Source organism: Fusarium phalaenopsidis (assembly GCF_050370095.1).
Source record: "Fusarium phalaenopsidis strain FUZ10S chromosome Unknown contig_32396, whole genome shotgun sequence".
In the NCBI taxonomy this organism is placed as follows: Eukaryota; Fungi; Ascomycota; class Sordariomycetes; order Hypocreales; family Nectriaceae; genus Fusarium; species Fusarium phalaenopsidis.
This window is the reverse complement of record NW_028145378.1, coordinates 1-23,031: the sequence shown is the minus strand read 5'-3', so window position 1 is coordinate 23,031 and position 23,031 is coordinate 1. Positions and strand designations below refer to the sequence as shown.

Here is a 23,031-nt window from a genome sequence, read left to right as displayed (position 1 = left end):
TTAATATTCATAGATTAGAACTACTCTGTCATAATAGAACATACACCAATGGACCCTGCAACCAACTGCAATGCAACTTCTCACGGACACGTTGTCTTCCTCAGGTAGGCCAGAAAGCCTGCCTACTTTCTTATTTCATGTTAGCCACTTTACCCACGTTCCTATGTTCACTTCGATCCATGTTGAGTCGCCACTGCCAACACATCTTTCATCCATTCCTTCATTTCCAGGATGCATTCTCCGTCACGTTCCTGCTGTGCCTCAAGCAAGATAAAGTCATGGGCTTGCCTGGTCTGCAGCGCGAAACGCACATCTAGCCCTGGGTTCGAGTGTTGCACCTCATGCACGAAAGCCGCCGCTTGGTCTCGGAAGACCTCATGACTTCCAACGGTGACGAACATTCGACCAAGAATAGAAGTGATTCCACCCATCCATGACTTGTCCCCGTCCAAGGGGCATGCGAGGGTGGCCAACTTGTCATAATTCTCGTCGGTTGGTGTAGCCCCCAGTATCTCACTACTACACTTATCGATAGTCGGACCCGAAAGCATATCAATCCAAGAGTTTTCGGAGAACGAAGCATCACTGGTGTGTCGAGTTACCCATGGTGAGACAAGGAATGCACCCAGTAGTGGCTCTGACAATGCAACGCTTGGGACTGTGGGATGTGGTTCAACAAGATGGCTCAGCAGCTGGGCTGTCAAGTTTCCACCTGCAGAGTCTCCGCCAATAACAATATCTCGAGGACGAACATGTTGGGATAGAAGATGGGCCAGGGCGCTCGCAGCCTGGCGAAGCTGTACCGGATAGCTCGCCTCGGGACAAAGCGTATATTCGAGGACTGCCACGGCGACTTCGGTTTTCTTCTCAATGCCCGCAGCGATATACGCTCTCCAACACCATTCCAGATGCCCAGGCAACAATGGGGAAATATATCCACCACCATGGAAGAATAGAACGATTTTCTTTGCTTTTCGTCGATTACCAATCCAAAGGATTGAAGAATGTCCGTCCTCTAGAGGTTCTAGGTCGTAGCAGAGTCTTTCGATGGCCTCTGTATTTCCGGTCTTCTTGACCTTGGCGGTCTTTTGCTTTATCCATGATTTGTATGCATCTTTGGTCGAGAGAGACAAATACTGAATCTGACGGGGAGAGAAATTTCCGAGAAACACTTTGACGGCTCCGCACACAACAAACAGGCGTGACGGGATGCCTCTGGCCCAAGCGATCGTGAGGGAGCGTACAATGGAAGCAAATATCTGCCAAGGTGCTGTGAGAAAAGGGATGTCAGTGGGTAATGCACGAGTCTGAGGTAGGCAGGGCGAATCGTACCAAGACATGTTAGACGGAAAGCTAGCTTAAGCTTCTCCCATAGGGAAAATGGAACAGGCATTGTTGGCAGCAGCAGTCCGTTATTGACATCCAAACTGGATTGAATCAACAGCTGGTTATTGACATTTTATTTTGTTCTCTGTGCCGAGGTGACCTTGTTTTAGTACCGTGGAGACATGCGGGGACCCCAGAATCTGAACCCCCGATCTCATCTGCCGAGAATGCAGTTCTGTCTCAAGCGCGTTGCCAACTCGGGCCCTTGTCCGTCCCGTGGTCCCGACGGGAGACGGGTCTATTCCGGTTCTGCCTTAGGGTTGCTCGCGGAACCAGGCCGTCCACCATTTGGCCCCCTCCCCCTGCCTTTAAGTGTTACCGACAAAGCCTCGGCTCCCACAGGACTCCACGGTAGTGGATTATACGTGTTTCACCCAAGAAAGTTTAAAACAAGTTTGTCTAGTTCTTGCCTCTTTTTGCTGGTAACATGTCCCTCGTCCTTCATTGACCAGAAAGGCGAAGCCTGAGCGACGGTGATAGCAGTCCCTCAAGCAAAAAGCCCCGAAGACCTTGACGGAAACGGAGCAATGGTAAGGAATGAAGTGCCGAGTTCCGGGACGGTTACCCTAAACAGCAACCAATGGAAAGGTTGGTCAAGTGAGCTTGCACTTGCTGAGTTGCCTTGATCTGCCCTCTAGATAGGTTAAACAACTTGAGTACTCAGATGGATAACGCAGGTTACTCGTGTATCCTCAACATTTTATGTCCAAGAAATCCCGGGATATAATACGAGCAGCGCCGCAAGGTATGATACTGATCCTACCAGACAAGTACGCGACAGAGGCTCGGCACCAGACAACGCTCAGACCATTGGTAGCGATCCGGGTTCCGCGGACCTCCGTCGGAACCAACCCGTGACACGGGCATCATGGCCTCAAAAATGGATGAGAGATTGACAAAAGAATGCGGGGTAAATCCGGGGTAACCATCAACTAATTTCGACATGTGATAGTCTTCGGTTAACACCGAGTTGATCGTTTTAAATCGACCAGCAACTGATCCATTTTCCGATGTATCCTACACCACAGCTCACATACATCCTCCCGGCGTCCGAGAAACACCATGGCAGAAACCCCAGCCGCGATGGCGGGTCCCAGTTCGGTCGGACTTCCAGAGGCCCCAAACCCAGATCCTTTGCCAGAAGCGCAATGGCATACCTTGCTGGCAGTGATGGACACCGTCGTGTGCTCCTGTCAGAGAAACGAACCCCGTGATGTGGATGCGACAGCTCTTAGCGATGCTGAATACGAAAAAGCCATGGTGCACCTCCGGCAGAATACTAGCCTTGATCTTTCCGACACGTCCACCTTCGATGCCTTTCTTGCCGAGAAACCTTCCGAAATACCACTCTTTCGAGATATCTTGAAGCGGATGCTGGCCGGTTTTCCTCATGATAAACTAGCTACGCTTCACAGCGTACTCTCCCTGATCGAGTGAGTTTCTTACTGTCTTCTTGAACGCTGGCTGACGTTGTCACTACAGTAACTGGACTACGACTCTCCCTCTTACCGGTCGTCTCACGCCATTTTCTAAACTGTCCATCAAGGACCGGACACGTGTCCTTCACTCTTGGAGGACCAGCTCCTTGGCTAGTTTCCGTGTACTGTTTAAGCAGCTTTCGCAGATCGCCAAGCATGTTTATGTTCGTGCAAGTCCTCTTTTCGACGAGGTCACTGGATACCCATCAGCCCCGTCTGGATGGCACCCAGTCGAGTCATATCCTTTCGAATTCATGGACTTCAATACATCGCGCACTCCGATTCAACTGGAAACAGATGTCATCGTAGTAGGTTCGGGTTGTGGTGCCGGCGTCGTTGCGAGGGCCATCGCCACGGCAGGTCATCGCGTCATCGTCGTGGACAAAAGCTACCATTTCCAAACGTCCTCGCTGCCTTTTGACCACAGCGAAGGCTTCTTCCATCTTTTCGAACAGAGTGGTATGCTAGCCTCGGAAGATGGGTCCATAACCGTTACTGCAGGATCGTGCTTTGGCGGTGGTGGAACAGTCAACTGGAGTGCGTGCCTACAGACCCAAAACACGGTGCGTGATGAGTGGGCGGACGAGCGAGGTCTCACTTTCTTCAAATCATCCGAGTTCCAGACTCACCTTGATTCTGTCTGCGAGCGCATGGGCGTCAGCGACGAGTTCATTCGTCACAACCACGGCAACTCGGCTCTGCTTGAAGGCGGACGGAAGCTGGGCTTCAGTGCAAAGCCTGTGCCCCAGAACACGGGTAACTGTGAGCATCACGATGGACACTGCGCGATGGGTTGCTGGAGGGGGGAGAAGCAAGGCCCCGTGAACGGGTGGTTCCCAGACGCAGCCCAGTGCGGAGCCAAGTTCATCCAAGGTTTCAAGGTTGACAGGGTGCTTTTCAAGAAGAAGCGTGGTAAACAGGTCGCTCGTGGCGTTATAGGAACCTGGACACCGAAGAACTCAAAGGATACGATACCTAGAGTGGTAACCATCAAGGCGAAGAGAGTTGTTGTTTCTGCAGGAAGTCTATGCAGTCCCATCATCTTGAAGAACAGCGGACTGAAGGTAAGAAATGAGCCTCATTTCACTCTTCGAGGTTGTGCTAATACTCGCACGCAGAACAAGCATATCGGACGCAATTTGCATCTGCATCCAACGACATTCGTGGGGGGCGTTTTCGAACAAGAAACGCGCCCATGGGAAGGCGAGTTTTTTGTCATCAAGATGACAACCTCCTGACTCCACAGGACCGCTAGCTAACACGCAGTAGGCGGAATTCTTACCTCAGTGGTGACAAGTCTCGACAACCTCGACGGAAAAGGCCATGGGGTTAAACTAGAGCGCGTCTCAATGATAGTGAGTCACACCCATATCCTCCCCTTGGATAAATATTAACCCCTTGCCAGCCTTCCATGTCTCTTCCCTGGTTGAATTGGACCTCTGGGCTCGACTATAAAGTATTGCTATCCAAATATCGCCACTTAGAGGTATTTATTGCCATTACACGAGATCGCGACAGTGGCCAGGTTCTCATCGACCCTGCACGAGGCACGCCTCGCGTGGCCTATACCCCCTCCAAATTCGATACCCGCTCAAATCTGATGGGCATGATCGCCTTGGCAAAAATCCTCTACGTCCAAGGCGCCCGAGAAATTCATCCCGCCCTCCCAGGCCTTCGACCGTTTATCCGCACACGGGAAGGATCTGAAAATCCTGTTGATGACTCTGCAGGCATCACGGATATGAGATTCCAATCTTGGCTCAAGGAGATGGAGGCACATGGGAACAAAACGCCGGAAACGTCATTTTGCTCTGCTCACCAGATGAGTTCCTGCCGCATGAGCGCTAAGGAAAGCGAGGGTGTCGTTGATGAGTTTGGCAAGGTTTGGGGCTTTGAAGGGTTGTATGTCGCTGATGCGAGCGTTCTTCCTAGCGCCAGTGGTGTAAACCCCATGGTCACCATCATGGCAATCTGTGAACGGATCGGATCGACCATTGCCAAAGACTTGGCATTGGAGAGGCAGGAGACGGCGAGAATTTGAATGCACCTGTATAGTTTGAGCTTGTCATACCCATAACTTGACTATTACATGGCATTGGGTTTATTTAATGGCCGATATCTTCTTAAATATGCTCTGATGTTACTATTGTGACCGGCAACACGATATGAGACTACCAGAATGAACAAGATTGCCTGTCCAGATTACACAGGGATGTACATTAAAACAAACAGCCGCATCTTCCCAGATCCCTCGAAACCCCCTCTTTAGTTCCCTGCTGCCAAGTTCATCCCTTCCCAACCCGGGAAAACCATCGTGTCAGCATCAAACGGAAACGATATTGTCAAAGCATCTTGCAGTGACAAATCTCCCTCCAGGACTGAATCCAACATTTCATGTACCAGGTTCTGTTCCGAGTTTTCATTTGCGGCACAATCTTGAACCGCGAGTCGTTAGTTGCTGTAAGAGTTCGAGTTGTTCTTCCACTGACCTTGTTGCCTTGCTGTAATTGTCTGATTTATCTTCAAGAGTAAATCGAAGGATTTCCGAATAGACAGGCTAAACGTGGAGATCGCCTCCAGAACTGTGTGGCATTTCTCCCACGATTCGACCACTGCGGCCTGATCTAAAGTAGCCCACAGGGAGGGGCATAGGCGGCATGTCATGAGCACAAGGCTAGCAGTACAGGCATCTACAGCGTCGGTTAGCCAAGACACACAGGTGAACAAAGGGCGATTACATAGACCATTCCACCACCACGCTTCAGTTGTGTCCGTACGAAAGGTATCGTGAACCACATTGATGAGTCGAATCGCAGACCGCACGCATGCTCTAGCACCGTCTCGCTTGAAAGATGACTGTAAGTCATAATCCACATCGCCAGAGGCATCAGAGGAGAGCAGCTGAGTCAAGATGGGACGGTAAAGCATGAGACTAATGTAAGTAAAGCTGATTCAAGTCAGTAAACGTGCTCAATCGAGGGCTCCATCACTTTGGAGATGCATCTTACCGTGCGTGTAACACATTTCTTTGAATGGCGAGAATCCTGGCAACCTCTGGTGATGGCCAATCTGTAGTCAAGGGTGTCTTCCACGAAAGAAGGCTTGCCACAGATAGCTCGAAGGCTTGAAGCCGTCCCTGAAGCTCAACGAAAGTATCCATACTCTGGCAAGCCGTATCTGCATGTGACGCAAGACTCTGCTCATCATGAAGGAGCCTGCATTGCCAGGGCTGGTAAACTTTTGATAGGATGCTGTCCAGAATGATACTCAGCCGAACAGTTTCAGGCTGGAATTGAAGTTTGGTCTGTTCACTTTCCTCTGCATTCTGGACATTGAAGTCCATACTTCCCGGCACAGTAAGCGTAGAGAGGTTGGTGATCATAGTCGGTCGTCCAAGTGTCATACTCACAAGCCTGCAATTCTTAGTACATCAGTATAATAGGGCTTCTGGGTCCTTACGTATCCAGAACAACACACCCATGCCACGTACGGCGCCGGATCTGCCATACCCGCGATTCCTGGGCGTCATACTTCGGCATGGTGTGCAGCCCTAGACCTTGGGCCGTCCGGCATGCCACGCCGACAGCATTCCAGCAGCGGTCAGGAAAGGGAGTGCCCTGTAATACAAGAGCGACCAACAGTAGCGTTTGAACGACGCTCAAGTCATTCATGTCAAGTAGATCAAGACCAATGTTTTGTTTAGCCCGATTGAAGAAGACTTCATAGGCTGTGGTCTTGGCCGGGGTGGAAAGATCCGAGAAGATACATCCAAGGGCAAAGATGGAATTGAGCGAAGAATGAAATGCGATCGAAGTAGCATCTCCTCCGAGGCCCAGATGTCTATATTCTTCTGGACTTGAGGCTTGTCCACTTGGTAGCCACAGCAACTCATAAGCATGCTCGAAAGCTTCCTTGTCAAAGAGGGGATAGAGGTAGTAGACCTGTTGAAAGTATCTTTCTTTGAGGTGATCTGCTAGAGGTCGCGGTGGGAGAACGAGCTTTTCAATGCCGCTGTAAAGAGATGGGGGCTCCGAAGTTGCGACTTGTGGGTTTCTGGATGTCTGACAGGACAACGGAGGATTCACAGTCCCGCAGGCCTCCTTGAAGAATGAAGCAGCCGAAGACGAACCGTAGAAAGGTTGGGTCGTGTCATGGGATTGTCCAATATCCTCTTCAACCGTCGTTGTGCCCATAGCAGTGACTCGCCTTGAGTTGTTGGAACTCTCCATACCCTCATTTGCAGCTGATGACAATGGAGTCAGGGTTTGGCCCTGTGATGTTCCCATGACGATGGCGTCCAATTCGGCTTGACTTTGTGTATTGGCAGGCTGGTCATTGGGTGCATCTGGAAGAGCATCAGGGTCTGTACCATGCAACGCGCAAGCCTGCTCCAGCCGACGGATACGCTCGTGGAGAGCTTTTGTGTAGCTGTAACAATTGGTCAGTCAATATGAGACGAACACTGAGCTTCCTTGTCCAAATTCAGTTACTTACTCATCGCTACATGCTGTCCGCGCATTCCCCACCTTGTAAACACACTGCTCAATGCCCAGCGACCGACGCCGACATGTCGAGCAGAGCGGCTTGACTCCGTCGCAGCGAGCCTTGCGTTCCCTGCAGGGTTCGCAGGCCAGCGTCACCTTGCGACGACGTTGGCGCGGTTCCTGCTCCGGCATATTAGGATACCTAGATAAGAATTCATGCAGAGCGCATCAATAACTGGCCGTGGCTTGACGGTTTTGGACGCTGATTCACACGCGTTGGGGGCAGGATGAGGGCCAAAAAGACAGCGTGGTCGGGACTGTCCCGCGCTAGTTGGCGTCATCGTCGGAATACTTCCGACCCCCATCACGTGTCGACTGTGAGATAGGGACAGGGGTTGTTGGTCGTTGAAGACTAATATTTTCGACACACTCGTTCCAATTACCGTCGACTATCGTGTAGCTCACATGGCCACGAATTCTATATCTTCCTTATCTAAGCCCAGGAGTGAAGCGCCAGTCCCCGCTCCAAGATCCGTTAGCCGTGTTTGCAGTCTCAAACTTTCGTAACCTCGACCTAGCTTTAGTCAACCTGATCCTGCCTGCTGCTCCTCGCTGTGGTATCATATGCAGGAAGCTGGATATTGCCAGGCTGACGGTGAAATCTCAACGGGGTTCGAATAGCTGTCCGATAAGTAGGTACTTGACTCAACACCTCCATTTCATCCGAGTCCATGTCGAATGATTCCGATGAGCCTGGTACCGTCATCCCCTGTCCTCCAAACTCTGGGCTCTGTCCAGTGCCGCCAGTTCTAGCTTGAATGCCGCCTGTCGACTGGACTTCTTCTTGGGGTAGTTCATCGAAAAGTTGGTCGAGCATGTGCTCTCCATAACCTGGAGGGTTCGTGTTGTCCTCAGCAAATGGTCGAAGAGCGAGATGATTGTTTGCGCTGCGCTGTTCATCAAAAGGTATGTTTGTGTTGATGGTGATAAAAAGCGGAAGCCCCACGGCCAGCTTGAAAATCAGTGAGAATTTCATTAGTGAAAGGGTCATATTCGCTCACCTCAGAGATATGCCCGTCTGCGTTTCGAAGTGGAATAACCACCCTAACCTTGTGTTGAACCCGTATACCATGGATATCCATGTCTGGAATACAGTCGGAAAGCCGCTTCGGAATGTCAAGCTTCTGGGTTATCGACCAGACTTGCTGGCCTGTCCCTTCAAGCATGTCTTGCCGGTTGTGGTCTGTTGAGACTTGGAAGTCCCATGTGGAGATGGTTCTCTCGGTTCGATGGTCTCTCAGAGGAAATAGCGTTCGGTTCTGGAAATGAAATTCTCGGAATTCCATAAGCATAACTGAAAAATGTTCCAAACTGAGCCCTTTTATAACAGGTGAGAGTTCCATTTCGAGTATCACTGAGCCACCATGCATGACGACGCCAGTGGACAGGTTGACAAAGTAGTCGATCTTGTTCAGCCAAGTCCTTTCGATAGGTAGAGACTGCATCATCTCCAACGTATCCGGCGACGGTGTTCGAAATACACGCAAACGCTTTCGGGTATATACCGTGCGTAATAGCTTCGGCCTGCTGATGGTCGCTTTCAGTCTGTAGCTAATACAGGCTTCAGACATGCCCTCAACAGTCTCCGCAGTGCTGCCGGGAAGCATGAATTCGAAGGGCCATTCATAATTACCAGCAGGCAGGCTCGTACTTGAATGTCGCGACCCTATGAATGGGGGCCACTTGTGTTCGAGAAGGGTGGTCTTGGGGATCAAGGGTTCGGTCTCAGCCCATCTTTTACATGACTCGTCAACTGCCGTTTTGGCTCTGCGACAATTCGCTGCATCAACAGAAACCAGAGTGCGAACTTACGGGTGACATAGCGTCCCAACCAGTTCAAGACTGACTTCTTCTACTCTCAAGGGTGACTGCAAGCAAAGCACGACAACACCTTTCAGAAGGTAGTCCTGAGCTTCATCCTGTCCCCCTCGAAGGATAATGACGTCTGTCTCCAATCTACAGGCCAGGATTTAGAAGTGATAGATTGTGGGTGTCATCATGTATTTACCGTATCTCAAAAAGGGAGTATGGGGCTAGTAGCATAAAGTCGAAGGGCAAGGGGGGATGGAGGTAGACTGAAGGACCTGAGTGGTGATGGAATAAGGAGGGTGGCCGGATCGAGCTCAGGAAACGTGGAGAGGTGCGAGGAGGGCGGAATAGCAGAGGCCGAGGGGGTGGATGCATGTTTGGGGTTCGATCATTGGGTGCAGATATTAGCGGGATTAGATGATGTACCTGCGGATGCCAGGCATACCGAGATAGATTTGGAGCAGTGACAAATGATCAAGTTGGGGAAAGGAGTTCAAATTCTCTAAGGGCTGCAAGAAATAGGATGGGCCTAGACAGGTGGCTTTTGAGTTATTTCCCTGTGGCCATTTGATAGAAGGTCGGTAGCATTCCGATGCCAAAGCTTGCTCGCACGGGACAATCCCGACAAAGTCGTATGAATATCTTGTATTTTGGTGGAGCCAGCCCATGTGGCTGAGCCACCTGATCAGTGGGGAGATTGAGGACCGCAGAGGGAGAAGAGAGCTTGAATAGATTTGATGGCCGGATCATCTGCAAAACTTTCGCCTCATGCCAAACATTATCCATACCACACTATTGAACACTAGGTGAGTTGCCCGCGCTCACTAAACCTTTCCCCGACGCCTGAAATCTCCACCTCGATCGCAGGCCAGCCCTGAACCCATGAATATTTAAGCCCGCTTGGTATTCTCCTTGGTATTCTCCTTGGTAAATTTGACCAAGCTGTCCAACCAATCCTGATGTCCATTCAACATAGGGTTCGGCTTTGCTGTTGAAAGCTGCGCCGCCGGCTTTCCAATCTGAGACTCTTGAGTCAAGATTCTCACAGCGCCGTAATCCAAGTCTTCGACAAGCCAAGCGTGATACACATCCAGCGCCGTGTCCTCATCGCCCTCTTGCCAAGCCCTCCACGCGAGTCTGCCGACCGAGGACGCAGTTGGCGCATCTGATTCCCATAATTCCGCCTGCAGAGGTGGGAAACCAAAGGTCGAAAAGCTGAATTTGTCGCCCTCTTGCAAAAGAGGTCCTGAAGATGGCGGCGTGATTTGGCTGCAATTGCCATAGTAGGATTCCCATTTCGTGATGTCGGATAGAAATTGCCAGACTTCGGTAGCAGTTATGCCCCTCACGATGACTTCATTGGAGACATAGTTGTCGGTCGTTCCAGGAAGGTACTGCTTTGGCCAGATAATTGCCGACTGCATGTTTGCGGGACGAAGAATACTGATGGAAGGTGAGGGATGCGTGTAAAGAAGATACGAGTTAAGTAGTAATATTGAGCTGTTATCAGATCTTGTAGGCGAAGTATTATATAACTATATAGGTATACAGAGGGGGCCCTGTGGGCTGTTGAATTCGGCCCGCATTGGTTATCATATCAGGTGTTTGATGACAAATTGTTCAAGAAAGGAAGGGAAAGTTAGATTTGTACGCGTCATCTAGCTTTCTGTTTTTTCATCTCGCGTTTTATGTGGCATCTAGGCTTTGATTTGTCATCGAGTTTATTATCTACCTCCTCTTGGTACGATTTTGTCAGTTGTCTCCGGAGGGCCCAGTAGTCGTCCATTGCTATTGCGTAAAGGCTACCTCACTTATTGGCTCAACCCGGCAGGGTTTTCCAGTTTGTTAGTTTTCTAACCTATGAAAATTAATTCTATGGCCAATATTCATGCGATGACCTTCACCGCGAGCCAGGAATGACACACTGCTTCAGGTAAGCAGCCGTAATGCCTTATAGACGATGCTCGGGTCTGCCCCACCATCAATCGTGGTAGCGTGGTAGTGAAGCACTGTGGGTCTCCTCGATCGACGTCTGAATGCCAGGTTGTTAAGGAATGGGGTTGCTCCGGGGCCTTGTGCAGCCTTTTGGCTAAGTTAAGGAATGAGGAGCCTCTCTAACGCGGATACCCAACGATGGTACCAAACAGGGGCAAGTCAAGTGTCTCCTTAGCCTCGATTGTCACCCTGCGTGACCATGTCAGTACAACGGTGTATCGATCCTCGATTGTGTGAGTTCTGTCCTCCTTCACTTCTTCGACGCCCGGACTTTTGTGCCGGTCTCTGCATCCCATATCCAGCCTTCTTTCAGCCACCTCCAACGTATGTACGCCCGCAGGTCCTTATCCATGGGCGCCACTCTTTTCCACTCAGGCTCAAACCCTGGCCCTGCCCCCTTGCCATTCCAGTCTTGGGCCAAGCCTCGGAGTATGTCCCGATGGAAGATTCGAAAACTGTCAAGAGCATAAGGGCCTAGTGAAGGCAAGTGTGCGACCTCCCATCCCTCTCGCTCATCATCTTCCGTCAAGACCTCATTCTTTCCAATATCAAGGCCACACCTGTGAGAGGGGTAGTGTAGCTTCTGGTAGCGCCTCGATTTCGAGGGTGGATTCTGCACCCACGCCTTGGCGAACGCCACCAGCCGCCTGGCCCGGGAGTTGTGCAGACCTAGGGGACGAAGGAGGTCTGACAGGTGTAAAATGGATGCCTCGGCCAAGTGGTTTGGCGATGGGTAGTCGGATATCAGCTTCAGGAGAACCGGGCGTGCCTGGACACCCCGAGTACGGTTCCAGAGCACGGCGGCAACGAGTAGCTTGTACAAGTCCGTGCCGACACTTTCTTGTACGAGCCCAAAGTGTTCATTCTGGATAGGCGCTGTGCGAGGGGTCGGAAGTACTCGGCCTGCTCGTAGCCTTCGAGTACATGTCTTATGCTCTGTAACATCGGTCGAGGATTGAGTGCTCTTTTCGGTTTGTCGTCTAGACATGGACCGCGTCACACGGCAGGACATCTCTGAAACAGTGACAGGGCTTTTGAGGACTATTTTCGTGTAAATTTTATCCCATGAGAAGGAGATAAAGGTCAGACGTGTCGTCGGTTGATCTCTTGATCCATGACGCAATCCATTAAGACACGGGTGATCGCCCGACTCACGTATCTAAGCTTGATTGGGCAGCACCAACTTGCGACTCTCACCCACGAAGTACATCCTGTCTTCGTTCCAACTCTGCCCCATTATGACTAGCAATTATCTTGGATGGGCTGATAGAGTTCTACAACGGTGACTACTGACAATCCTAAGGCGCCATGGTTGAGTTCAAGAGGTAACCTTTCGAAAGCCAGAAACGCATAGGAGGAATTAGGGATCTTATCAAGATCAAGGGCCTATTTTATCTTGGATTTGGTCAATCCGTCGGTCAGGATTGAGTATCATGTTTATGCTTCCATGGACGACTTTACTTCATACATACGGTAAAGTAATTTAATCGCTAATCAGGCCCAGTTCAGACCCAGGGCGACTTCTCCGAGCTCTTAGTCTCATTGTCGCCAACCTACCACTATTTCATAGGTGGTTCACTTCACTACAAAAGAAATTGAACAGTCTTGATATTTCAATAAAAATATTCATTTACGAGGAAGAGTGTGAAATTCGATGAAGCAAATCACGACATTCCAAAGTGACTTGCGTGATACCCTGGAGCCAGTGTGCACTGTGTGGATATACTCTCGACCACTGATGTCTCCACACCATGTCGGGCCTCCTTTGATAGTCATATATGCCCAAAATTGCAGCAGTGAAAAGGGTATTCGGAGATATGACATAATTGCACTTGTCTGCAGTTTGATCGGGGAGCCTTGCGAAGTCGGCATCAGCAGATGATTCGTGTTCGAAGCTCAGGTGGGTCTGCCCACGCTGTCATTGTTTTCGCACGGTGCGGTTACCAATCAAGAGGGGCTGATAAATTTGACTCGACCTCACCCGTGACTTGAGACTTGGATATAACCTCATCTTGACTTACGTTCACGATCTTCTCTTTTCTTTCCATCCTCCAACCGGATACCGAAGCTTATACTCGCCAATTCTTCTTGACCTTAGTCTACTCGCTACCTAGTCCGCTCAGCAAAAATGCCTCTCATCGACGCCGATACTCCCCCCACCACCAACGACCTTCACTACGTCGTCTATTTCGCCTCCGGCGAGCCATCCTGGTGCCCGGACTGCCGCGATGCCCTCCCTGCTCTGAACAGTGTCTTTGGAGCTGATTCGGCGCCCACTGCCTACATCGTTCGCGTGGGCTCGTTCGCCGAGTGGAAGGGCAGCCCTAAGAACAAGTACCGCAATGAGCCGTACAACATTCAAGGCGTTCCTACGGTTGTCCGGTATCAATATGTAACCGCTTTAGCCCTCCGATATTTTGATTCTTAAATAGTTAATGCTTTCATAGGGCAACGAGGTCGCTCGATTGGGTGACATTGAGAGCCAGAACGAATCGGATCTGCGAAAGTTGATTGCCTAGACGGTTGCGACTCATGCCAAGTATCAAAAACCAATGATAGTATAAAATTGATAGACTGTTTTCTTGGCATTATGTTTAGCAATTCTCTCGCAGGTGGCAACATCACTATGTCCCTGATGCAAACGAGAATTTTACAACTTGCTCAACAAACCTCGAGTATAAAATGCGCGAAAGCTTTTATAGGCAAAGATGGTATTAATATTTACAGTGAATAGGTGGTATTTGAGATTCATCACAGTTCAACTTCACCAATCCCAGCGGCGCCAAGTTACCATCATGAAGATGTACCGCCCCTATATGCTTTCACCACAATCCAATTCCATTTAGTTGAATCCCTCGGGCCAGAACTCGGACAGCCACTCATAGGGATCCTCCGGCTCATACTGGTTGGTAACCTTGCCCTCAAAGTCGGTGATGTGGTCCCTTGTCTCGTTGTAGAGAGCATACTTCTCATCAGGTCCGTTGCCGATGTAGTAGGGGACTGTTTGGACATTGTTTCCAATCTCCTTGTCGACAATGCTTGTGACGTTGTCGATCTGAGAGTTCTTGAGGCGGAACTCGTCGCCATAGTTGGGGTTGATCTAAAGCAGGCTATCAGCATGCGGCAAGTCAGATGCCGGAAGTTCAGAGGTACTTACGATGCCCATCCTGAGGCCGTTCACTGCGACCACGTTCTGGATGGTGGCGTTTCGCTTAGCCTGGTTGAGGCAGTTACCGCAGGACTGGTAGAAGGTACCAAAGTTCTCGGCATAGAAGCCTGTAATGTTGTACTTGCCACCAAGCGAGTTGTCTTGGAAGATCTGTAACCGTAAATGTTAGCGTCATGGGTCCTGTCACATAGTTTTGACACCAACTGGCCTTGTCTGTGGCACTTCGAGCTCCACCGCCAATGACTCTGAGTTGTGTGTTGAGTCCCTTGGAGGTCAATGCATCTTCGCACACGTCCTCCCACCACACTTGCAATTGTTAGTCTTTAGCCTAATATGGTTGATAATAACAACATACCGTTCTCCACCCAAGCATCACCCAGAGCATGGATGCCCTCTGCCTGGTTCTTTCCGATGATGACGTTTCGGATGGTCGATCCTGGCAGCAGGTTGAAGACGGCATCCGCGTCAGTGCCCTCAGCCTGCTCATTGCAGCTGCCTTCGGGACGCTCGTAACGCTTCATCCCACCATCAAAGACCTCTCCAGGCATGATGTACTTGGCATTCTCGAAGACCACTGTCTCCTTTGCCACAGGAAACTTTGTGATAGGGAAAGGGAAGCGGGGAGGTGGCCGCTGGCCAAGGTCTCCCTGAGTAGCGTCACTGTCACCTTGACTGCCATCACCAGTCTTGGACTGACGTGGTGCAATGACGGCAGACTGCGCAAGGGCAGGGAGGAGAGACAAAAGCACGGAAGCCTTCATTGTGTAGATGGGCAGGAGGCTAGTGATGTGGGCGACGACACAGTAAAGAGTTGAAGGAAGAACAGTGAGTCAATACACAGTCTCTGAGAAGCTCTAGAGAGTCAATATGCTTTCCACAAGGCCACTTATATACTTGCTTGCCCCCAACATCGGTTAGAGCAGTCCCCGGTGCCCCCAACATGTTTGCAGCTCACAAGTTCCTTGTCACCATCCTCCCGGCTGGTTGAATGTCAACAACTCTGTCAGGCCAACAGATGCGATGGCCCGATAGCATGGGTTTTCTGCTTGATGGCATGCCTCTCATCTATCGAATTCAGTCAAGTGCAAGTTGCTGGCGGTGCACGATGGATGACAGGTCGTCCAACCCCAGCCTACGGAAGAATTTAGCTTTAAGATTCCGTGAATCACTGGCTTAAGCTTAAAGTGAGATTTTCCCCGATCCTTGACAGACCGAAAATCTCGTCTGGGGTCGACCAGGCTTTATTGGCTTCTCTCCGCAGCCAGGAAGGTGCTACGCCTTAACGTGAGCACTTTGCGGGGTTGGGGGAAGGCGGGGTTAGCTTGAGATCTTTCATGGGAAGCGATCTTATTTGCGGGAAATTTATGAGAATATTTCCATCTAATCACCATTCTTATTTCTCCATAGAAGGAACATGACGTCGGATTGGATCCTACATGGCCTCCCTGATGGATGATTACGGCCCGCGCCATAGAAATTGTGTGTGAGGACCAGGCCTGTTTTTTTTTTTCACCATCAAGGCAGCGACGAGGGTGGTTACGTGGGCTACAAAACCGAGCGGCTAATCATCGGTTAATTGGAGAAACGTGACGAGGCGAGACCTCAAATCCATTGCCTAAAAGGGAAGGCCGTGATAGCTTCAGAAGGAGAGATGACACAATAAAAGGGGGCACTTAAGGACAGCCCTTCATTCCAACATGTAAACTGCTTGGCTAGCAGAGCACGCTTATCAATTCATAATTTTTTGAAAGGATCACTGCATTTTTGCATTAAAAGCGTCATTTGTGGTTAGTCTCAGACTCAGACCGAGTGAGCTCATCCGCCGCCTGAGGCTTGAACGTGTCGGCGAAAGAAAAGCTTTGTCAGCGGATAGGATTGCTGGTATTCGCCGACAGCCATGGACGCCGGCGGCCTTGACGTTGCGAGTGTGGCTTTGAATTGTATGGGGCACGCCATTGCTAGCGGCCCACAACCAGGCGGCTCCTCTATGTGCCTTCGGGCCTTGGGCACCCTCCGTGAAGCTCGGTTCCTGTCACGGCCATGACATGGGCCAGGCGGGGAAGCATGGCAGAAAACACTCTGACTAAGCAGGACCGAGGAAACCGAACGTCGCTCCCATGGGTCCCAGGACCGAACGTTGAAAACGTCGGCCCTACCAATGGACCGAACCCAGAGAACGTCGGTCCAAGGATTGATCCCAAGTATATAGAACACGCTCATTGTACTTTCTTATGTACTAGCTACCTGAGCTATCAATACAACTTGGTTACACTCAATACCATTGAGCATATTACCAGACGTGACTTACAACCTATTGCTCAGACTACGCCCAGCACTCTCTGCCAACATAAACCCTGCACGACCGGTTTATCCCTTGGGAAACACACGATCGTCACACGTTGATAGCTCTTGTTCAGTAGTGTACTGCATACTCTGAGCAATACTGTTACCATGGCACCCAACACTGGATCTCCTTCTACCCCTCGCAGCAAGCTGCCTGTCACCCCCAACAGGGACAGCCCGCGACCAAACCAGAGGAACCTAACATCCCGATGGACACTGATGACGATGGCGAAGAACACATCGTCCCGGCCTCACACGAAGATGAAGTCCGCAAACTCAGAAATAAGTACAACCACCTGAGCATCCAGCATAACAACCTCCTGGACGGCGCACGCAACAACGCCAGGATCACTCAGGAACGATTGGCCAGCATGGAGGCATCCATGAACGACATGCAGGAACGCTTCCGCCAAGCCATGGAACAGCAACAGCAGCAATACCAGCAAACAATCAACGAACAACAGAACCGGATCGACCGACTCACCACGCTCCAAGCCCAGCAAAATGACCTGGCACAACAGCAGGTTCACGATCTCGGCAACCTGACGTTCGAGCACACCGCCGCTGGTACTACCCACAAAGACATCGGCGAGATCATCAAACCCAAGGACCCAGAACCATTCAACGGACAGGCCACCCACGTCAGGACGTTTCTTACGTCCCTCAGAGCATACCAACGGTACTTTCCCACCAGGATGGCCAGTGCCGAAAGCAAGGTCCTACACGCCAGCAGATGCCTCACGGGTAACGCACTCACTTGGTTTGAACCCAAGCTGCGCGACTTTCTCGAGAATGAACCCACCGAGGAAACACAACTCCTTTTCGCCGAATACGAAAACTTTGAAGAAGCGATCAGACGCAACTTCGGAACCATCGATGAAGAACAACAGGCCACGCAGAAACTCAAGAACCTGCGACAGACAAAGGCCGCCTCGACCTACGCAGCCGAGTTCACACAAATCACCTCATTTCTCAATTGGGGAACAAGTGCCCTTCAGATTGCTTTCTACGAAGGACTCAAGGATGAGGTGAAGGACGAACTCTGCAAAACGGAAAAACCCGACAATCTCCAGGACTACATCGACATGACTATCAAGATCGACAACCGACAGTTTGAACGACGCATGGAAAAATCCAACAAAGGACGAATTTGGGGCAATAAGAACAACGCCAACCAATCTCGAAGGCGAGAACAGACCAGGGGCAACACCTCCTACGGGACCCACGCAGGACCTATGGAACTTGGAGCAGCCCAGAAGGACAGCAAGGACATTGAATGTTACTACTGCCACAAGAAGGGACACAAGGCAAATGAATGCCGAAAGAAGCAGCGGGATACGGAGGAGGGACGCTATCAACCAAGGCCACGACAACCCCTCCCAGAAGGTAAGAAACAGGTAAGATCCACCTGGGCAGATACCGAACCCCAGACGGCCATCCGCACCGTTAGAACACTCGGAATGGCTCGACAAGGATACGACAAAACCGGCATCCAACCAGATGAGCTGGACATGCCACACAGCCAAGTATACCTCTCAGAAAAACAGGCGGAAGGCAACTATATGATCAACAACATTACGAAGGAACGACTCCACGAACCAGTCAAACCTCAAAAGAACAACCGCTCGCACATTACAGAACACGTGGGATGGAAACCACTCCCAGAGCCCAACAAGGGAAGACAGCAACCAGGCAACTTGATGTCACAACGTACCATCGCCGTGACCAGACGCGCCGAACCCAAAATCGAAGAACCCACGACACCCCCTTCAGCACAACAACCATCGAACGAACAAGCCGACTTCCAAGAAGCCGCCGCAGAAGGATTTGACCACAAGAAATGGATTGTGGGATACGAAGAGAAGGAACAACTTTTGGTGCCCGCCACAGTCCACCGAAGGGACTGCCGACAAGATGACCCCACACGGTGCAACCATACCCTATGCCCTCGACACCAGATTGAGGCATCACGGGAATACGATGAAATCTGCGAACGACAAAAAACAGACCAACACAGCAGACTGCCACGCAATGATTGGATTGCCAAGACAAGCAGTAGCAACATCAATCGAACCAAGTTCGAGCACAAGGCTCGACAACTACAGAGAGAACTACGCCAGGAGCGCTCTAGGAAGCCCCGGAAAAGCGACAAAGAACTATGGGAGGAGGAAGACTACCCCCAACTGTACGACGAAAACAATAACAGGTACTGGAACAGCCTAAGGAAAGGTACATCCAGACCGCACGAGAACATGTGGAAACGTCAGATGAGCAAGAAATTTGCATTCGAGCCTACCATCGGGAATTGGCCGAAAACCCTCGACATCCGGAAGCACCTTTCAATCCACGAGACGACGTAAGGACATACCCGACACACCAGGAGCATGCTAGCATCTCTTGGATGTCGTGCCAACACCATTGGTGCGAAACCCACCGAGAGGAGAAGCAAGAGCAAGATTGCTTCCCCGTCCCACTACCACATCAACCAAACCATAAACCCTACCTATGGTACGAAACGGAAGGGTACAAAGTGGTACACTGGTATGAATCCATCGGCGTCGCGAACGCGCGATATTCTTCAAAACTCTACCACGCCACTCAGGAGAAGAAACGGATCACTCACAAGATCGAGGACTGGCAAAAGACGATCAGCCAGGAAAACGAAGAAGACCCGGAGCCGAACAAGAACGGCAGTACCAGGACTGGCTGCACAAAAAGGACGACACGCACGACTACGACGCCTGCGCAAACAGCGAGTGTGAATTTGATCACACAAACTACGCTCTGGCAATGTCAAAAACTAGACACCCCATCCGACACAGGGCGACGGGTGGATGAACAAGGGAATACATTACCCCAGAAGGCCCTCTACTCCACCACCGGAGTACACAGGCGACGATGCCTAGAACTGAAAGTACGAGTCAGAGGAGAATGGTTGAACGCTTTAGTGGACAGCGGAGCTGAGCAGAACTACTTCGACCCGACAACGGCGAATAGGCTCAGGCTACCATGGAGGTACAAACAGACGCCTTACTCGGTTGTCAACCTAGAAGGAACCCCTTTCGACTACAACAACGGTATCATCGACAGCGAGATTGATCACCTCAAAGTTTTCGTTGAAGGAAAGAACCAGGGCATTTCATTCGACGTTGTACCGAACAAGCAACATGATCTTGTACTCAGGTACCCATGGTTACAACGATTCAACCCACATTTTGACTGGAAGACTGGCCAAGTGCTCTCTTTCAACGATGAGACACCTTCCACAGCAAATGACGACTCAGAATACGACACGAGATCTCAAACTTCTACCGAAGGAACCGGAGAAGCCAGGCAGAGGCCAACACGAGACACCTCTCCACCCACAGGGACAAGACACAAACATCAAAAAGGACGAAAACGACAGCGACAAAGGATGATCGCACGAGTCATGCAACAGTTTCATGAACTCGAAAAGGACCTAGCTCCACAAAAGAAACCACAGGATAACCCGGAAGAAGAAGAGCGACTCAAGAACATTCCATGGCAGTATCGCATCTACAAGAAACTCTTCGCGGAAGAACTCGAAACAGGCCTACCCGAGCATACACACTACGACCTAGAAATTGAGTTCATCGATGGGAAGCAACCCGGCTTCAGCAAACTCTACCCACTCAACGAAGCACAACTACCAGTGTTGAAGGAATACATCGAAGACATGATACGGAAAGGATATATCAGGGAAAGCAAGTCATCTGTCGGATACCCCGTCATGTTCGTTCCGAAGAAAAACGGAAAGCTCCGGCTTTGTGTCGACTTCAGGATGCTCAACGCCATTACGGTCAAGGATCGCACACCGCTACCTCTCATCAGCGAATTGAAGGATCGGCTTTTGGCATGAAGTATTTCACAGCACTCGACCTCAAAGGGCCTACAACCTTATTCGGATCAAAGAAGGACACGAATGGAAAACCGCTTTTCGTACTAAGTACGGACTATTCGAGTACCTCGTTATGCCCTTTGGACTCACCAATGCACCTGCTGCATTCCAACGAATGATCAACAACGTGCTACGAGAACATCTGGACATATTCGTTGTATGTTACCTGGATGACATCCTCATCTTCTCCAAAACGGAGGAAGAACACACGGAACACGTCCACAAGGTACTGCAAACACTACAAGACGCCAAGTTGTTAGTGGAACCCGAGAAAAGCAAATTCCACGCCCCGGAAGTGGAATTCCTCGGACACATCATCTCTCACAACGAGATACGAATGGACCCCAAGAAGGTCTCAGCGGTCAAGGAATGGGAAGAACCAACGAACGTCAAGGAAGTACAAGCCTTCCTTGGATTCGCCAATTACTACCGCAAGTTCCTCAAAGCCTTCGGACGGATAGCTGCACCATTGACGGAACTTACGAAGAAGGACAAGACCTTCGTATTTGGGAACAAAGCCAAGGACGCCTTCGACAAAATCAAGGAACTCATCCTGAGCGAACCAGTGCTCAAGATGTTCGACCCATCTCAACCAATCGAACTCGAAACCGACGCCTCGGACTTCGCCCTAGGCGCACAGATTGGACAACGAGACGACAAAGGACTCCTACACCCAATCGCATTCTACTCCACAAGCTACATGGAGCGGAACTAAACTACCCCATCTACGACAAAGAATTCCTCGCAATCGTCAACGCCTTCAAAGAATTCAGGCACTATCTCCTAGGAAGCCAACACCAGATCAAGGTATATACGGACCACAAGAACATCACCCACTTCGCGAAAACACAAGAACTCAGCGGACGCCAACTCCGGTACGCCGAATACCTCTCAGAATTCGACTACGTCATCATCCACGTCAAAGGAACGGAGAACGGCAGAGCCGATGCCATCAGCCGACGCCCCGACCTAGACACGGGAAGAACCAAGACAAAGGAACAACTCTTGCAGTTCACGCAGGAAGGACACCTCACACAACGAATCATTGCAACAACCTACACAGTGGAACAGGGCAATCCACTACTCACGAGAATCCTAGAATACAACCAACACCTCCCAGACAATGAGAAAACAGACAAACAACAAGTACCACAGGAACTACAACACGACCTCGTACGCGAAATACACAAACACCTGCTACACGGACACCAAGGAATCAATAAAACCTAGAACGAGTCAAAACGACGTTTACTTTTCCTAATATGAAGAAAATTGTTTCAACCATCGCCAACCAATGCGACCTCTGCGCGAAAACCAAGGCACGACGCCACAAACCATACGGAAAACTACAACCACTCCCAGTTGCACAACAACCATGGGACTCAATCACTATGGATTTCATCACCAAACTACCCCTATCAGAAGAACCAGCCACTGGAAACTTCTACGATAGCATTCTCGTCATCGTGGACAGACTCACGAAATTCTCCTATTTCATACCTTATAGAGAAGCAACAACGGCCGAAGAATTCGCCTATCTCTTCTATTTCCACATTGCCAAAACACATGGACTACCACTCGAGATCATCACAGATCGAGGACCACCATTGCATCAAAATTCTGGCAGAGCCTCACAGGATACTTGGGAATCAATCACAAACTCTCCACTGCATACCACAAGGAGACAGACGGACAAACGGAACGCATGAATCAAACACTGGAACAATACCTCCGATGCTATATCAACTACGAGCAAAACAACTGGGTTGAAAAGCTACCAGCTGCCCAGCTAGCCTACAACACAGCAACCAACGAAAGCACCAAGGTCACACCAGCATACGCCAATTTCGGGTTCACACCAGACATTTACCGACAATCCCGAGACGCCATCATCAACCCCAAGGCGATCCTCACCAGCGACCAATTACGAAACCTACATGAAGAAATGAAAACAGAACTCGAATTCGTCAGAAACAAAATGACGGCATACGCCAATAAGAAAAGAATCGAGGACCGATCCTCTCGGAGGGAGACATGGTCTACCTCGCAACAAAAAACATCGAAACAAAACGACAAAACAAAAAACTCGACTACAAATACATCGGACCATACAAGATTAAGCAGAAAATTTCGAAACATAACTACGAACTGGACTTACCACCCAAGGTCAAGCTCCATCCAATCTTTCACATTTCATTACTCGAGCCAGCACAAGACACCATCCAGGTGAAAACAAATAAAGAACCAGACACAGAAATCGACGGACCAGAAGAATACATCGTAGAAGCCATCCTCGACATGAACAAAATCAATGGCAAAACAATGTATTTCATCAAATGGAAGGACTACCCCGACTCCAGAAAACACATGGGAACCCCAGAACACCTC

General features: G+C 50.2%; 10 protein-coding genes across 10 annotated transcripts; 5 read left to right on the top strand and 5 right to left on the bottom strand.

Moving 5' to 3' along the window:
• Window positions 1-167: 167 nt before the first annotated feature.
• Window positions 168-1,340, bottom strand: LRP88_14928 (Alpha/Beta hydrolase protein; the record flags this gene model as incomplete). The annotated part of the gene is made up of 1 exon (XM_083251262.1): window positions 168-1,340. One exon carries the CDS (start codon window positions 1,338-1,340, stop codon window positions 168-170), a length of 1,173 nt encoding a protein of 390 aa, XP_083092962.1.
• Window positions 1,341-2,448: 1,108 nt separating this feature from the next.
• On the top strand, window positions 2,449-4,905 carry LRP88_14927 (GMC family oxidoreductase; the record flags this gene model as incomplete). The annotated part of the gene is made up of 3 exons (XM_083251261.1): window positions 2,449-2,819; window positions 2,869-3,776; window positions 4,349-4,905. 3 exons carry the CDS (start codon window positions 2,449-2,451, stop codon window positions 4,903-4,905), a joined length of 1,836 nt encoding a protein of 611 aa, XP_083092961.1.
• A 410-nt stretch (window positions 4,906-5,315) lies between these two features.
• On the bottom strand, window positions 5,316-7,150 carry LRP88_14926 (transcription factor domain-containing protein; the record flags this gene model as incomplete). The annotated part of the gene is made up of 3 exons (XM_083251260.1): window positions 5,316-5,811; window positions 5,873-6,277; window positions 6,324-7,150. 3 exons carry the CDS (start codon window positions 7,148-7,150, stop codon window positions 5,316-5,318), a joined length of 1,728 nt encoding a protein of 575 aa, XP_083092960.1.
• Window positions 7,151-10,107: 2,957 nt separating this feature from the next.
• On the bottom strand, window positions 10,108-10,641 carry LRP88_14925 (uncharacterized protein; the record flags this gene model as incomplete). Its single annotated transcript, XM_083251259.1, has 1 exon — window positions 10,108-10,641. One exon carries the CDS (start codon window positions 10,639-10,641, stop codon window positions 10,108-10,110), a length of 534 nt encoding a protein of 177 aa, XP_083092959.1.
• An 821-nt stretch (window positions 10,642-11,462) lies between these two features.
• LRP88_14924 (DNA glycosylase) lies at window positions 11,463-12,224 on the bottom strand (the record flags this gene model as incomplete). Its single annotated transcript, XM_083251258.1, has 1 exon — window positions 11,463-12,224. The coding sequence occupies one exon, from the start codon at window positions 12,222-12,224 to the stop codon at window positions 11,463-11,465; it is 762 nt and encodes a 253-aa protein (XP_083092958.1).
• A 1,116-nt stretch (window positions 12,225-13,340) lies between these two features.
• Window positions 13,341-13,731, top strand: LRP88_14923 (uncharacterized protein; the record flags this gene model as incomplete). Its single annotated transcript, XM_083251257.1, has 2 exons — window positions 13,341-13,604; window positions 13,660-13,731. The coding sequence occupies 2 exons, from the start codon at window positions 13,341-13,343 to the stop codon at window positions 13,729-13,731; spliced, it is 336 nt and encodes a 111-aa protein (XP_083092957.1).
• A 323-nt stretch (window positions 13,732-14,054) lies between these two features.
• Window positions 14,055-15,142, bottom strand: LRP88_14922 (pectin lyase fold/virulence factor; the record flags this gene model as incomplete). Its single annotated transcript, XM_083251256.1, has 4 exons — window positions 14,055-14,312; window positions 14,370-14,531; window positions 14,569-14,687; window positions 14,737-15,142. The coding sequence occupies 4 exons, from the start codon at window positions 15,140-15,142 to the stop codon at window positions 14,055-14,057; spliced, it is 945 nt and encodes a 314-aa protein (XP_083092956.1).
• A 1,791-nt stretch (window positions 15,143-16,933) lies between these two features.
• LRP88_14921 (uncharacterized protein) lies at window positions 16,934-19,084 on the top strand (the record flags this gene model as incomplete). Its single annotated transcript, XM_083251255.1, has 1 exon — window positions 16,934-19,084. One exon carries the CDS (start codon window positions 16,934-16,936, stop codon window positions 19,082-19,084), a length of 2,151 nt encoding a protein of 716 aa, XP_083092955.1.
• A 41-nt stretch (window positions 19,085-19,125) lies between these two features.
• On the top strand, window positions 19,126-20,604 carry LRP88_14920 (retropepsin-like aspartic protease; the record flags this gene model as incomplete). The annotated part of the gene is made up of 1 exon (XM_083251254.1): window positions 19,126-20,604. The coding sequence occupies one exon, from the start codon at window positions 19,126-19,128 to the stop codon at window positions 20,602-20,604; it is 1,479 nt and encodes a 492-aa protein (XP_083092954.1).
• A 112-nt stretch (window positions 20,605-20,716) lies between these two features.
• On the top strand, window positions 20,717-21,358 carry LRP88_14919 (reverse transcriptase family protein; the record flags this gene model as incomplete). The annotated part of the gene is made up of 1 exon (XM_083251253.1): window positions 20,717-21,358. One exon carries the CDS (start codon window positions 20,717-20,719, stop codon window positions 21,356-21,358), a length of 642 nt encoding a protein of 213 aa, XP_083092953.1.
• Between the last annotated feature and the right edge of the window lie 1,673 nt (window positions 21,359-23,031).